The sequence below is a fragment of the Oryctolagus cuniculus genome, chromosome 6 (genome assembly GCF_964237555.1).
Source record: "Oryctolagus cuniculus chromosome 6, mOryCun1.1, whole genome shotgun sequence".
NCBI lineage: Eukaryota > Metazoa > Chordata > Mammalia > Lagomorpha > Leporidae > Oryctolagus > Oryctolagus cuniculus.
The window spans coordinates 18,661,130-18,678,326 of NC_091437.1; the positions used below are offsets into that span (position 1 = coordinate 18,661,130).

The 17,197-nt window shown below is 36.1% G+C and overlaps 1 protein-coding gene across 4 annotated transcripts in view; it reads left to right on the top strand.

Annotated features, from left to right (window-relative positions):
• The window catches only part of ADAMTS19 (ADAM metallopeptidase with thrombospondin type 1 motif 19), a 223,286-nt gene that overhangs the window by 201,442 nt on the left and 4,647 nt on the right, over positions 1–17,197 (top strand). For all 4 annotated transcript variants that reach the window (XR_011389707.1, XM_051844182.2, XM_051844183.2 and 1 more), the window contains one exon: positions 646–798. Coding sequence is in view for 3 of the 4 variants with exons in the window: in XM_051844182.2 (XP_051700142.2) it covers positions 646–798 (153 nt within the window). In the remaining variant the exon portion in view is untranslated. The remainder of the gene's footprint in view (positions 1–645; positions 799–17,197) is intronic.

The following is a 17,197-nucleotide window of genomic DNA, read 5'->3' on the forward strand; positions in this document are numbered from 1 at the left end:
GACATACATGCTGCAATTTATTGTGTTATCTTTATAAGCATCAGTTATTTATGAAAGTAGCTACACTATTTTTGAATCAGTATTTTCAATCCATACAACCATTTAGAATGATGATTTCTAGGGATAAATAGTTATGTAAAGAAATTCCTCATTTTATTTTTGCTAATACTTTCTTTCCATTTTAAGAAGTGTCCTGGGAAATGACATTCATTGAAAAATTGTCATTTTTCACAGACATTTCCTTAGGCAAAAGAAAACAGTAAAGCAAAAATAAAATGAGGAATTTCTTTAAATACTGTATTTAAATTTTTGACATAAAATGTTATAATTTTCTAAATTTTTGTCATTGTCTATTACTTGTCTTTATATCTCTGTACTATTTTTACTCTTGTAATAATGGATCAGTATTCTGAAAGCATTTATCTTCAGCATTGTATAATAGGGGCCATATGTCTAGGTTTTGATGTGAGTTCTATGCCTGATATTACCATTAAACTTATCTTTTATTTTTTTACTTAGTTTTTATGTGAGTGATGAGCTTAGGAGAGCCGATTAAAGAAAATATAATTAACAGAATCAATAACAGAATCTGTATCTCCTAAGCAATTTTTGTGTTTATCTAAATCCTCTAACATTATCTTTCAGTGTTCTGTCAAGTGTGGCAAAGGTGTCCGCCATCGGACTGTGAGGTGCACCAATCCCAGAAAGAAATGTGTGGTCTCTACCAGACCCAGGGAGGCTGAGGACTGTGAGGATTATTCAAAATGCTACGTGTGGCGAATGGGTGATTGGTCTAAGGTAAGTATTATTTTGTGCATTCTCAGTGATAGTTTTCAATAATGTCATCATTGCCCCAAATACTTTAACTCTACAGTAGAGATTTGAGGAGGAATAACAAGTAGAGGAAAATATCATGGGATGTGGGACATTATATATGTGGATTAAATCCTAGCTGGCCAGCTGTGATCATGAGAACCTCTATAGAACTGTATTAAAGATTAAATGATATGAAATATATAAAGCACTTAGCACCATACTTGACACACAAAAGTGTTAAAAATATAGTAGTCATTATTGTTTTGTTGCTATTTCTTAAAGATTTATTTATTTATTTGAAAGGCAGTGCACAGAGAGATAGAGACAGAAAGCTTCCACCCACTGGTTCATTCCCCAAATGACCACAATGACCCAGGTTTGGCGAGATTGAAGCCAGAAGCCTGGAACTCCATCCAGTTCTCCCAAGTGGATGTCAGGTGTCCAAGTACTTTGGGCCATCTTCCATTACTTTCCCAAGGGCATTAGCAGGGAGCTGGATTGGACAAGGAGCAGCCAGGATTTGAACCAGTGCCCATATGGGATTCCAGGGAGTGGCCTATCCCTATGCCATGACTGTACAATAACGCCAGTCCTGTTGCTAGTTTTTGTTGATATAATTCTTTCTCAGGATGTTTTTGCATAAAACTTACCTAGTAAAGGCTCCAAATGCTATCAGAAAATTAAATTCAAACTAAAATTAACGGATGTAGAGGCAGAACAAAACAGAGGAAACACATTTCGGTAGGTTAAAGACAGTCCTTTTTCCACCAGTTTTCCTGGGTTGTATATAGTAGAGATGGGAAGGAACAGAATTCTTGGTGTCCTTTGATCAAATCAAGTGGACAAAGTTCATCTGGCAAGAAAATCAGTAAGTTTAATTTTACAATGATAGCAATGCTTACTTGAAATTTGTGTGTAATGTGGAGCCTCATACATAATGAAGCCATAGACAAAACCTAACACATTCACTGTATGATAGTGTAGAATTATTATCATGGAATCATAAAATCCTGTGACTTAGATGAGATATAAGAAATCCTCTCTCTTTGTAAAGGAAAAAAAAAGTGGTAGATGTTTGTGGCGTAGAGAGTATAGTGGCTATTCTTACATAATCTGAGGAACATTCTGAGAGAAATCTTTTCAATATATAAAACATTTAATTTCCCCATATGAAAACCATAGCATTTAAGATGTTAAATATGTTCTTGCAATTATTTATGCCTTTTCTCCCTAACAAAATGTACACATTGACACTACATCTGAGTTTTCAGTAAACTATACTCTCCTTTCACAACCTATAACATTCCAAATTTACATTGTATCTCTTTTGTCCGTAATGTAAATCATTCCCTGACTACAGAGTAACACCTATTAAGCCCAGTCTTTCACACCTTTTTGGTAAAGATTCATTAATTCATTAACTCATTATTTAGTTATTTGAAAGGCAGAGTGATGGAGAAGGAGAGAGATAGGTATCTTCCAGTCTGTGTTTATATGGATGATAGCTTGGTCTTCCTAATGACCTGGATGGGAGAGTTGAGTAAGCCATAGGAAGAATGCCTTTGTGTCTTTCTTTCCGTATCAGTTAAATATGGAAATTGGTCAGTGGCAGTGCTGTCAGGCTAAAAATACATCAAATGTTCATTCAGCCCTCCAGGTTTAGAATAGACAAAGTCCTAGCTGAACTGAAGAGGGTAGATAAGATCATCTATTATTCCCCTTCCATTGCAAGAGCTCATTTGTTTCCACTGGCTAGTGAAATCCTGGATGTTTTCTTTAAAAAAAAATTCTGTTCTATGAAAAAGTTTGCAAACCACTAGAACAGATGAGCTACATCTTTTCCAATTTTGATGATAAATAGGATTATTTTAAATGATAGATGTTGTTAGACCCCAGTTAAATATAAAATCCAGAAGATACCATTGTAAAAAATGCAGAAACAGGTTTTACTGTAACATTTGACACAGAACTGAAAGTTCACACATGTGGAAATGTGCCTAGCAAATCCTATTTTCTAAGTATTATAATTTTTTATTGATAAAATGTGCCTACTTTGTGGCCTCTGGCTAAAACTTAAGCAAAACCATAATTAACTGGGAAGATCATAAAGAACATCTTGAATTTCTTTGTGCTAAACCTGAAAGCAACATTTTTTTTTCAATTTTACCACAATTATATGTGTATAATTCTTAAATACACATGGGTTGAATTGCTTCAAATTAGTTTTGTTGTGTAACTGTATTGTTACCCAAGTCAACCATAGCTTCTGTTAGTAAGGGAAGAAATGGACAAGCTGTCTTCAACTATATTCCATGTCTTTTACTTTGGCTAATTAGCCTATTGGTTTCTTTGTTTGCTTACTTAAAAGATCCAGTGTTGGGTTTTTCCCCCCTCTCTTTAAGAACTTTCTTTATAGAAATATAAAACTTCTCTTTCCCTAAAGACATTTGTTCTTATTCACGACTAAGGTCTCAGCATCACAAATTCAAACAACACTGTGCACAAATTAAAACCAGTGGTTCCATGTGAATTTTATTGATTTTACCACTTCTTTTATTCTTCTGAGATATCACTTTCATGTTAAATGAAGACCATCCCAAAATAATTGCAGAGAAGAGGACTAAGACTGTGATCATTATGTTTTGGTGATTAAAGTATTTGGGTACAGAGAAAATACTAAATCGCTTATTCTTATCAGCTGTGTCTCCAGAGTAGAACAGCAACAAGATGTGTGCAGTTGGGGGTGAATTTCTGTGCTCCTCTGAGCTCAGTTAATTCTGTCAGCTTGTCACTTAAATCCTACCCATATTTTTAAACCATCAATACCTAAATGGAATCGAAATGAAGTATTAGGTTGGCTAACCATGAAAGCCTGCTTCTCCCTTGATGTATCATTCAGAAGATCAGTTAAAAGAAAAAAATAAATCCTCAAATTCAAAGCTGTTTTAGACATGGACCACAATGGGGAAAGGTAATGCCGCCCAAATGTAGGTGAAGGTAATTCCCTCCATAATTCGCCAGCCTCCATTTGGCTGGCAAAGAATACACTTATGACTCAAACTGGATTTATTTCATTTGCATCAACCTATGAGATTTCTACCACTTATGTTTTGGGTGGTTTTGTATGAATAGTTTAAGAATTGCTCTTGACTTGAGAGGGAAAAATAAATAGATTCAGGTATGCTCAAAAAGAGAAATCTATGTTATACAATTTTATTATCTCTGATTTCTGATTAGACATAATGTAGCCTTTATGGAACAGGGATGATGTTTATTTCATTGGCAAGAATAGGACACAGAATGTGGCTGCATCATTCTGGCTTTGGCTCACTGTTGACACAGTTACATGTCACGTGCTGACTCTGTGATACTGATATGGCCTTCACATCTTTCCTTGGAGAACAGAACGTGATCCACATGTTTCCTGGCAACATAAATCTGCATTCCCTCATTTAAGCTGCCCTAAGAATGGAACACTGGCTTGAAAAATAACATAGTCACTTATGTTTAATAAATTGGCATATTTTCTGTCTGAATTTGACCTTTCTGCCTTTATATGAACTTCTACAACTTCTGGTTTTCATTAAATGAAAGACAGCCGAGAAGCAAATAAAAAGAGTATTTTTTCAAGATTTTATTTATTTACATTAAAGAGTGACAGAGAGAAAGGAAAGGGGAGAGATCTTCCATCTACTGATTCACTCCCCAGATGGCTGCATTAGTTGGGGTTGGGCCAGGCCGAAGGCAGGAACCAGGACCTCCATGTAGGTCGTCTCCTTGGGTGGCAGACACCCAAGTACTGGACAATATCCTGTGTGTTTCCAAACATTAGCAGGGATCTGGATTGGAAGCAGAGGACTGGGACCTGAACTGGCCTTCTGATACAGTATATCAGTGTTGCAAACAACAGCTCAACCTGCTGCAACACAACGCCAGCCCCAATAAAAGAGTACTGTTTTATCTACCTGCTTTGCAGAATTTGATTCATTATGAAGATTTTATAGACTTAACTCTCCCCTGCAGTGTTAGCAGATAGTTTATGCTTGTCCAATTGAATTTTCATGAGAAACAAGGCACCCTGGAATGCCACATAATTATTTTTGGTTTATTTTTAGATTCAATTCATACTCCACAATTCAAACTTACTCAGTCCTTTAAAATTCTGGAAAATGAATAGTTTTGGCCACATATTAATTATGACATTATTAATAGATGTTTAGACTGGAGATTATGAGTCTTTTTTAGATGATGTAATTCAAAATAATGCTGTAAGCAGGGTAAATCATTTTGGTTGCTTTAGTTATACAGCTAGTAGGGTATATCTTTGTTTATAAGTGGTAGGTAGTATGTAATACAATGAATCATTTTTAACCTAAACTACAGAAGGAAATCACAATTATATTCAGTTGTTCAATTGAATAGAAAAGGAACTAGACAAATCAAAAATCTAAAAACTAAAGTAATTCCTCCTAATACACAGAGCAAATACATTAAAAAAAATCCAAGCTTTCTATCAGAAACTACTTGTAAGTTAATGGTAATTCTGCTTATGTTGACACTATTCTCATTGGGGAGATGTTCTAGTTTCGTGTAGTTTCAAATCTCAAAATTGTATTTTAAAATAAACATTTTCTTCATCTTCTCTGTAAACAATGTTGAGAAAGAAACAAAGCAAATAAATTGACTACTTAAAAATTCACCTTTAACCATGAAAGACCTACAAATATCTGGATTATTTCTAGTAAAAATAAAATTCTTACCACTTATATTAGTGAGACTGTTAATCTACTTGATATGGGTATTGAATTAGGATTCTGTGATAATTATGGGAAAATAAATGTTCCTGTTTTTGAGAAGTGAACACTAATTGTTGAAGTACTTGTGTTAAAATAATTATTAACTGAGAACAACTCATCACACACAAGATCAAAGAAACAAGAATTTCACAAAACATTCCTTACTTACATACTTAACACAAGTCTGGAAGGCCAGCATCATAGCATAGCAGGTAAGCTGCTGCCTACAGTGCCAGCATCCCATATGGGTGCCAGTTCATGTCCCAGCTGCTCCACTTCCAATCAAGTTCCCTTCTAATGGCCTGGGAAAAGCAGCAGAAGATAGCCCAAGAACTTGGGCTCTTGCCACCCACATGGGAGACATGGATGAAGATCTTGACTCCAGGCTTCAGCCTAGCCATCTGGGGATTAAACCAGCGGATAGAAGCTTTCTCTCTCTCTCTCTCTGTCTCTCCCACCCCCACCTTCTCTCCCTGTAACTCTGCCTTTCAAATAAATAAATCTTTAATAAAAAATAAAATGAAACAAGTCTAGAAAGACAAATAAGAGTGACTACTCTCATTTTTAAGCCTACTTATATCTAGATTGGCCAAAAGCCAATATATGTAGCCTGATTTGCATGGATCACATACTCCTGATAAAACATCTTTGTGTATTTTATAGTAGATTCTTAGAGAGACAGATCATGTAAATCTGAAACTCCCAACAAATCGATGGGTTGGATAGGTTTCTTAGGGTCTTTGACCTGGCCTTAATTCTTGCCTTTTTTTTTCCCATACAGACACTTGTCATTCTTTAAAATTAGCATAGACAGTGGTGATTATGAATTATCAGACAGGTGGTAAGAACTTATGAATAATCACTGAGGACATTTCTTTCCAATAAGGAAAACTCAATAGGTCTTTGAAGGAAACTTAAAGAAATAAACCTTGATCTGATATTGAATAAAGAATATCCTGAACTAAATGACCTGGTAATATCACCTTTTTAATCATGTGCTTGCTAGAAGGATTCCCCAACCCAAATTTAAAGAAATAATTGGCAGCAATACGAAACAACAAGATGAAATATCCTAGGTACAATGTAAAAAACAGAAAATGTTCATTATCCACTGAAACCATAGAATGAAAGGAATAGACAAAATGTACACTGTTGAATGGAGAAAATATACTGTCAGTTAGATATATTAGTTTCTGAGATCAGAGGAGATGGGGTGCATTCAGGGTGGTATGGCCATAGACAGGTAAATATATTAGTAAAATTGATAAATACCAAAGCCCTGAGTGTCATCGTTTTCATGATTAATTCATATGAACTTAAAGATTCCATCGACTTGTCTTTCAAAAGTCCTATTCTGTAGAAAGCTCATTGCTTCATATATGAAAAATATCAGTGTTTGCAGTTGGACTTTTCAAATTCTTTAATACTCTACTGCACTTGGTAAACTACAAACAGGAAATTAAATACTTTTATCTTTTTAATCAAAGATCACTTTTTGCAGAGGATGTCATTAGTTTGCATTTTAGTATAATACACTTTGAGTGACCCCACATTAGATAATTCAAATTTCAAAGAGTAGTAATGTAGATTTGTTTTTATGGTTAGGAGGAGCTTGTACCTTGAAACCAAACTGAAAGTACTTTCCTCCTTCCTAAATTAAGGGATAACTGTCACTGACAGACCACAAAAGTGTTTTCCTCAACCAATAAAATACATAATCTTCAAAATGTGACATAATCTGTAATGACATCCTCATCTATAACAAGGTTAACAGCATTGTCTTGATCGCTTTATATTTTTCATGATGACTAGAGTAAGAGTTTCCTTACCCCCATAAATCCTCCTCTTTCAGATCCATCCATTCACAAGCGATGGTTTCATCATTCTTCCCTTTAGCATATATTCATCCAAGAGGATATACTGGTGATGATACCGTCAGCTACCAGATACCCTAGCAGACAAAGCTTTCCATATTACAACCTAACATACCTATGCAAAACTCATCATTTTCATTAACTCACATGTGTCGATGAAGCTCAGGCCTGAGCACTTTTTACTTCCACAATCCCCATGTCTCAGGTTATCGAATTTTCTGCCTAGAATATGTTTATTCCCACTGTTCACATCCTCAGAGGCCAGCCTGATTTCTTGAAGGGCTTCCCCCATAAATGACAGCCACAGAACTCATTGGCACATATTGACTTTACTAATTTTAAAAAAAAGATTTATTTGAAAGTCACAGTTACACAGAGAGAGAAGGAGAGGCAGAGAAAGAGAGAGAGAGAGAGAGAGAGAGAGAGAGAGAGGTCTTCCATCCACTGGTTCACCCCCCAAAATGGCTGCAACAGCCAGAGCTGAATGGATCTGAAGCCAGGAGCCAGGAGCTTCTTCTGGGTCTCCTACACGGGTGCAGGGGCCCAAGGACTTAGGCCATCTTCTACTGCTTTCCCAGACCATGGCAGAGAGCTGGATAGGAAGTGGAGCAGCTGGGACTTGAACCAGTGCACTGCAGGCACGGCTTTACCTGCTATGCCACAGCGCCAGCCCCAACTATACTACTTTTTATCAGTTATTTGTTGTCTTCTGTTGTTGAGATTCCATTTAGAATGATTAACTCCTTTATAATTCCCCCAAATCTCTCTCAGATATCATAATATTGCACTATATATAATGAATGGTTATTGAATAAATGACTGATAAATATTTTCCTTCAGGTAAGCAAAAAAATTATGATAAATCTAAGAACTGCAATTTTTTCTGTGCTATAGTCCGTTTGATTTGTGTGACTTTAATTCTGTAACAAAGATGTTTGATATATCTTATAACAAAAGAATTAGTAACTAACTTACTTATATAATTTCCTGGAATACTAACCAATATAACTTACTGTAACAATGTGACCCCCTTTAACCTTTTTCTGAATAACTCAAACGCCATAAAAATGTTATTTTTTTAAATAAATCCATCCTTATTTGAATATCATGATATTTGAGCCATAAAAGGTTTATAAAGTTGAGTTTCATGGGTGCTGGCAAGCTTCTTTTGCATCCTCTTGAATCTGATTGCTTACACAACCATCACTGGGTTAGAGAGCAGTTATCTATCCTAGAAGGGAAGCAACGCTCATTGATGAATTTTCTGTGAACTGGGAAATCTGAGGTTTATTTCAAGTTGCAGTAAGTTAAGTGTAGCTCTTTAGTGACCTGTCAGCTATTTTAAATCAAGACTTTACTTATGAAAACAATACAGATCACATAGACACACATACCTCACTTGATCACAAAAAGATCTGATCTAGTTTTGACACTGGCTTGTTGGACAATTCCTGGAAAGTCTTTTGAGAAGAAAATTTAATCATTGCCATTCCAAAATGTTCTCTCTGGTGGGAAGATGTTTCAATGGAATGACAGTGATGAAATAGAAATGTCTTCATAGGTGCACTTTTTTTCTCACTTCCGATGCCCAGTGACTCATGGGCTAAGCTCTGGCAGAATTCCAAGTATGCCAGAGGCTTTGTGTTTATTAACTAGTTCTTAATGCAGAACTTTTTTTTTCCGAGTGTTGTGATAACCAGTATACACTTTGATATAATTTTTTTGTTATTTTGACAATACTTTTATAACATGCACAGTTCCCTTTAAATCATTCATAAGCTGTTTGATTTTGCTGCACACATTTGATGTGCTATAACTTTATGCAAACATTTTTATTAAAAAGACACTTTAGATTGAGAAAAAATTAAACACACACACGGCGGGTGTGGGGGGAGGGAGAGAAAGAGAGAAAGACACTCTCAAATGTCTGACCTCTAGAAATGGATTCATTTCCAAAAAGCCATGTGTTAAATAAAGCAGACAAACTGCTTTAAAAAGATGCTGAAACACTGACCAAAATAAATAGCAAATCTTAAAAACAAACCCAACTTTTGTTCTTTAGTATGCTTGTTTCACACTCACTTTATTAAAAAGTCAAAAAATGGAACTGCCAAACATATACATAAATGAATAGGAATGCTGTGCTAATAATTTCCAGTAGAAGTCATAGTTTAGTTTCCTTATGAGGTCCACTCTCCACTGTGAATGCTACTTCACTCTTGTTAGACCACTTTGGAATAATCCATTTATTCCCAGAGAGAAATTACCCAAGTCAATGCTGTTAACCTTGTTACAGATTGGCACTTATCATTAGAGATTATATCAGGTTTTTAAGATTATCTATTATATTGGTTGAGGAAAAACACTTGAGCTCTGCCAGTGACAATTTTCCCTTAATTTAGGAATTCCTATTTCTTTTAGAGGCCAGCTGGAAATGAGTGAAGCATTACAGAGCCTTCTTTAGCTGTTGGCCTGGAGAATACTCATTCTCTCCAAAATATATATCTTTGGCACTGTCTAGAAGTAAGGAATCTCGGGTAATCTTTGTGCTGGCCAAGTGTGAGAATTATTATTTTTAACCCCTAAGTACACTGAATATTTTTTATGAATTCTAAAACAGGCCAGTGTGAGTTTAGTTGGATTTTTTTGTCTAACAAACTTTAAATAAATACCTTATGGTAGCACTTTTATTACTGGGTTCTCTGCCTCTTTGGTAAAGTCCTTAAGATGATCTTTTATAGGATTTTCAGCATGAAAGAGTTTTATATTCCCTGAGGATTCTGTTTAATATGCACAGATTAATAGTTCTATAAACTCACTGACAAATGTGTTGAATATATAACCTAAATCCATAAATTCACTTATATTGTAATCATTCATATAGTCCACAAAATTAAGCAATGTAAATATTCAGAATAACAAATAACCTGCTAGTACTATAACAATGCCTATGTGACATTTGTGAAAACTGGAAAAGAAAGGTAGAAACTGACATATAACTAATAAATTTAAGGTTTGGTACTTTAACATGGTGTCTCAATATCTAAAGCTTGATGTGGAATTATTGTTTTAATATTAATTATTGTCTTAATATCTTAAAAGGAGTATTTCCTTAGAAATTAATGAAAATTTAGCAAGAGTACTTTCAAATCTTCTGTGTAGCATTTGATCCATCAAAAGCTTACACTATCGTGCTAATTTAGATATAATTATACTGTTTCCAAAACACATCAGGCTAAACTTGATTATTGATATTGTTCAATATCATATTTCTTCAAGTTAAACTTAATGGAAAAATATAATTTTTATATAAATTTATATAACAATGTTAAATAAATAGATTTAATCATTATTTCAATGCATGTTTTCAAATTTATATTATTAAACAAAAATCTCAAATTGTCAGTTTTGGAAGTATTTCATTATAATGCTAAAATAGTTGCCAGGAGTAAAAGCTCCTGTCACATGTTAATGGTAGTATAATGTTTTTAAATATTTATTGCTTTCATATTCACTTTGAGAAGCATCAAGATTCCTTTATTTTCACAAGGGAAAAATCAGGAGACTCAGTGTCACAAGTCAAGCATACTACTTCATTAAAGTTGAACATAGAAAAACAGCGTAATTGTTGACTGCTTAAGAGTATAAGCCATGAAAATTAGCATGCAAGTTGATCTAGTAGATTGCAGAACCCCCAGAGCACAGAAGTAACACAAAAATCAGAATCAGTGGAAGGAATGTGTTTTCCCCCTAACTATGAAGGTGCTTAGGAAGTATTAAATCATCTCCCATTTGGAAGGGATTGTAAATTGAAATTAAGTTGTCCAGAAGTACACAGCTTACCTCTTGGACCAGAAGACATGATTAATGAATTCTCAATGATGGGAAGATAATTTAATACCTTACAAAAATAGATTCAAGTTGTACTGTGGACAAGCCTTGAAGAACCTACTGAAATCATGGTGACTTTTCCTTCATACAGGCCTTTTATGAATTTGTAAATGACTTTATTATTGCCTATGTGGTCCCTTTTCTTTGAGTTAAGCAGGTTTTACTCATTTCAGTGCATTTCAGAGCATGTTTATTCTCCTTCACTAGTAGTTAATGGAGCCTACTAAGCATCGTGGTGTTTACAGAAACTGGCAAAATAACACGTAGATTATTTTTAAAAGATGTGGATTCTTGACAGACATTAAAAATATCTTAAAAGGAGTATTTCCTTAGAAATTAATGAAAATTTAGCAAGAGTACTTTCAAATCTTCTATGTAGCATTTGACCCATCAAAAGCTTACACTATCGTGCTAATTTAGATCTAATTATACTGTTTCCAAAACACATCAGACTAAACTTGAAAATCGGTCATCTCATCAGGCACCATTATTCAGCTGCACACACTCACTGCTTTTGACTATACTGAAATTCAGACATCCACGACTGCCTCAAGATAAACGGCTTGGGGCCAGCACTGTGGCGTAGTAGGTAAGGCCACTGCCTGCAGTGCTGGCATCCCATATAGTTGCTGATTCGAGTTCTGGCTGCTCCACTTCCAATCCAACTTTCTGCTGTGGCCTGGGAAAGCAGTAGACAATGGCCCAAGTCCTTGGGCCCCTGCACCTGCATAGGAGACCTGGAAGAAGCTCCTGGCTTCAGATCTGCGCAGCTCTGGCCATTGCTGCCAGTTGGGGCGTGAGCCAGTGGATGGAAGACCTCTCTCTTTCTCTGCCTCTCCTTCTCTCTGTGTAACTCTGATTTTCAAATAAATAAATAAATCTTCAAAAAAAAATTGGCCATGGCTTGAGCACCTTCTGTGAGGTGTTAACATATTTTTCAAAGTATGAAATCAAGATCCTATCAATGCTTTAAATTAATACCATAAATAAATTGTAGTTTCTCCCTGCAGTTTAACTTTGCAGCTGTGCCTCACAACTCCTTTATCTTTAGTGATTGAAGAAAGGATATCAAACCTTGCTTTATCCAGGAGATGGACTTCACAGGCACACAGAATTCAGTTCACCCTTTGTTTTTATGGTAATATCACAATTCAGAGTTTGTTAGGAGCTTTTAATTGTGTTCTAATGTTCTACCAATATCTGTTTCCCCTACGAGAATGTAAACTACTAGAGGGCACATGGTCTTGTGTGTTTTATTTCCTCTTACATCCTGGATCCAAAATACTGTTTGGCACACTGTCAGCGTTTATTAAATATTTGTTGAATGAATGAATGAATGAAATACTTTCTTTTTTTTAATTTTTTAATTTTTTTTTATTTTTTGACAGGCAGAGTGGACAGTGAGAGAGAGAGACAGAGAGAAAGGTCTTCCTTTTGCCGTTGGTTCACCCTCCAATGGCCGCCGCGGCCGGCGCGCTGCGGCCTGTGCACCGCGCTGATCCGAAGGCAGTAGCCAGGTGCTTTTCCTGGTCTCCCATGGGGTGCAGGGCCCAAGGACTTGGGCCATCCTCCACTGCACTCCCTGGCCACAGCAGAGAGCTGGCCTGGAAGAGGGGCAACCGGGACAGAATCCGGCGCCCCAACCGGGACTAGAACCCGGTGTGCCGGTGCCACAAGGCGGAGGATTAGCCTAGTGAGCCGCGGTGCCGGCCATGAAATACTTTCTATATACCTCACACTTTCCACTGCAAAATTATGAAGGTCATGAGGAAGATTAAGACATTCATTGCAAAAGCATATTAGGCCGGCGCCGCGGCTCACTAGGCTAATCCTCCGCCTGCTGTGCCAGCACCCCTGGTTCTAATCCCGGTTGGGGTGCCCAATTCTGTCCCGGTTGCTCCTCTTCCAGTCCAGCTCTCTGCTGTGGCCCGGGAGTGCAGTGGAGGATGGCCCAGGTCCTTGGGCCCTGCACCTGCATGGGAGACCAGGAGGAAGCACCTGGCTCTTGGCTTCGGATCTGCGCAACGCGCTGGCCACAATGCGCTGTCCGTAGCGGCCAATTGGGGGGTGAACCAACGGAAAAAGGAAGACGTTTCTCTCTTTCTCTCTCTCTCACTGTCTAACTCGGCATGTCAAAACAAAAGCATATTAAATAATTCCTAGAATGTATAATATATTGCATATATCCATTCATTTGTATATATTGCCTAATAGATTTGTTAGTAGGTTGTTTGTAGATATAATGACTATATGTCCTAATTTACTCAAGATGGCCTCTTATATACCTTTAGTCAGGAAATAATTATTCAGTGACTTCTTTTTCCTGATTTGGATAGCAAATTTATATGATCACTCTCTGCAAAAATGAAGCATCATGTGAATTGTCATTAAGGCAAAAGAATTTATCTCATATCACATGAACTTATACTAAAAAATAAAATAGGAGGGTAAGTAGTTCATTTGGTAGGATGAAGGAAATGAAAAGATTTTTGAATATTAATATGAGAAGCATTAGTTGTCTTCTAATATCAAGTAATAGTTAAACTCTGAATTTGTATGTTTAAGATCGAACTCCAGTTCTAGAAATTCTTAGCTATAAAATTTTGGGCAATTTGCTTTCCTTACTGGAGACTTTTTTTTTTTTTTCATTTGTTTAAAAGGAATAATAACAGTACCATGTGGGTTTCATGTGAGATATTAAATATAACTTTTTACACAGTGCTTTTCATATAATAAACACTAATAAGTGCTGCTAACTGTTAGTAATGTAAAGAGTAAAATCTTTCAAAAGTGGCATTGTTGGTTTCTTGTGATTCCAAAGCAGCAGAGTGACTCTGTACTGCAGCTGATCATTTAAATGTTGAACAGCTGGCTTAGAGTAGATGTAATTGCCCAGCTTCCGTAGTGTTGAGTGACCTGCCTCTATTTCATGCTGTTGTGTTTTGTTAATAAGGTTGTTGAATTCAAGACCAGATTTATATTATAAATATTCTCTGCTTTAAAAAAACGATTTATTTATTTGAAAGGCAGAGTTACAGAGAGGCAGAGGCAGAGAGAGAAATAGAAAGGTCTTCCATCCACTGGTTCACTCCCTAACTTGCCACACCAGCAAGGAGCTGGGCTAATCTGAAACCAAGAGCCAGGAGCTTCTTGTGGGTCTCCCATGTGGGTGCAGGGACCAAGCACATTAGTCGGGAGTGGGATGGAAAGTCAGGCACCCAGGACTCAAACGGCTGTCCATACAGGATGCCGGTGCCACAGCTGACAGCTTTTCCTGCTTTGCCACAGTGCTGGCCTTATGCTCTGCTACTTTTATTTCCTGCCAGGAATCTGAACGTAATGGATGAGCCATAAATATGTGGAAAAAAAGAACAAATTATGAATTTGGAGCTATCCAGGCAAATTATGATTTTTATAATTTTTGTAAATTTTAAAAACTATTTATGTAAAAGGCAGAGAGAGAAAGAGACATTTCCTATCTGCTGGTTAACTCCACAAATGGCTGGGGCTTGCCAGGCTGAAACCAGGAACCCTGAACTCCCTCTGGGTCTCCCACATGAGTGGCAGGGTCCCAGGAATTTGGGCCATCCTCTGCTGCATTCCCAGACACATTAGCAGATGATCAGATTGGAAGTAGTCAAATTGGTGCTCATATGGAATGCCAGCACTTGCAGGCAGTGGCTTAAACCCTGCACCACAATGCTGGCCCAGTTTTTCTACTTTGACAAAGCTTCTGATATACTGTTCGTTAGGTGGCACAAAGAATAGTTAGTTAATGAGTTTTCTACTAGTTAGTAAAGCTTTTATGTAGCTTTACCACTTAAAAATTCCAAATTGTAATAACTTTTAATACTTGCAATTTTTACTTCCTTAGTAATTGAGACTATCACTGTGATTACTACTGCAATGCTTAGCTTAACAAAAGGATAAAAAAAAAGTCCCATGTAAATTAGTTGCTTGAGGCAATATTAGAAGCCAAGTCTCTGAATTTCAAAGCCAGAATTACTTTGGCTTTTTCTTCTACTGTCTGTCTTTAATCATAGTGGTGTCATTTGAGAAAATATCTGATTATTTAATATTGTCTTCTACAATTGTAAAAACTACTTCAGAAGATAATTTGGGATTTCACTTGTCCCACTTCAAATATGTGTTTATTTTTGTAATAAAATGATTACCAATTCATATCTTCTTAATTCTTTTTAAATTTATTTACTTGAAAGGCTGAGAAGTACAAGAAATGGATGGGGTGGGAGGGAGACTGACTTTATCCACTGACTGGGCTGTGCTGAAGCCTGGAAATGAGAACTCAGTCCAAGTTTCTCATGTATGTGGTAGGAACCCAATTACTGGAGCCATCACTGCCGCCTCTCAGGCTCTGCATTAGTAGGAAGCTGGAATCAGAACTGTTATTAACCCAGATACTCCCATATTGCACGTGGGTATCTTAACCACTAGGCTAAATGCTTGCCTTTCCACAAAAGTATATTTTATAAAGAAAATAGTTATTACTGAGAGCTTTTTATTATAAGTATTCTAATGAAAATGATATTCTAAGGCTATCAGGTAATTTACTAAAACAAAATTTGCATGAAGAATACAACATTTTTAGGTTTCCCATTTTTTAAGGCATTATTCAGCCCTATCTGTTAATTTTCTGAGTTATCTGTTTGTAGTTATTTTAATTTTTAAGATTTATTTATTTATTTATTTGAAAAGCATAGTTACAGAGAGGCAGCCAGAGAGTTGGTTCACTCCCCAAATGGCTGCAACGGTCAGAGCTGAGCCGATCTGAAGACTGGAGCCTGGAGTTTCTTCCATGTCTCCCATGTGGGTGCAGGGGCCCAAGGACTGCTTTCCCTGGCACATTAGTAGGGAGCTGGATCAGAAGTGAAGCAGCCAGGATTCAAATTAGTGCCCATATGGGATGCCAGCACTGCAAAGGTGACTTTACCTGCTATATCACAGCACTGGCCTCAGTTATTTTATTTTTGATAATCTTGAAAAAGCATGTGTTACTTCAGTTTGCTCATATCCTTAGGAATCTATTATAGAAGACTGATGAAAAGTTTCAAGAATGGTCTATTAATGATCATTGATGTTCTTTAAAATATAATTGAAAACCTTCTTTATAACACTAAAGTGAGTTTATTCTAAACCTTCTGTTATTCCTTGGTATCACAAATATCATGTTTATTTTTAAGATAGTAATTTTATATAGTATTAACTTCTAGAAAGTGTCAATATAAGTATTTTGCTTTTTCCTGAAAATTATTTTTTAAGACACATCATGTCTTTATGTAATTATATCTACTGTATATATGTTACCAAGATTAAGCTAGACAGACCATGTGAAATCATTTTTCTCTTATAATAGTTTTAAATTATAATAAAGCTTCCAGTGAACTGGAAACATTTAGATCTTGTAGCAGTTAAAGAAGAAAAGTCAGATTTCAAGAAATATTCTACTGGTTGTCTTTGACCTGTTACATACAGATCATACATGAGATATAAAGAGAATTTTATGCCAAAATATTCACAAAATAAAACTTAAAGAGATCAGTTGGCTGTAGATTCATGTTAATAACATGTACATGGAATTCCATTACTCTATAATAAGCTGTTTTCATAATTGAAACACGAACATGACATGACTTGTCATTGAATGTCATGTGACAATGAGCCCAGTCTCACTTACCATCTATTGAAGAGACTAACTAAATAGAATAAAACATATTTTTTAAGAATATGAAGCAATACAAAGTAGCCTATGTTAAACACAGAGCACATACTTCGACCGCTAGTTTCTAAATTCTGGCTGTG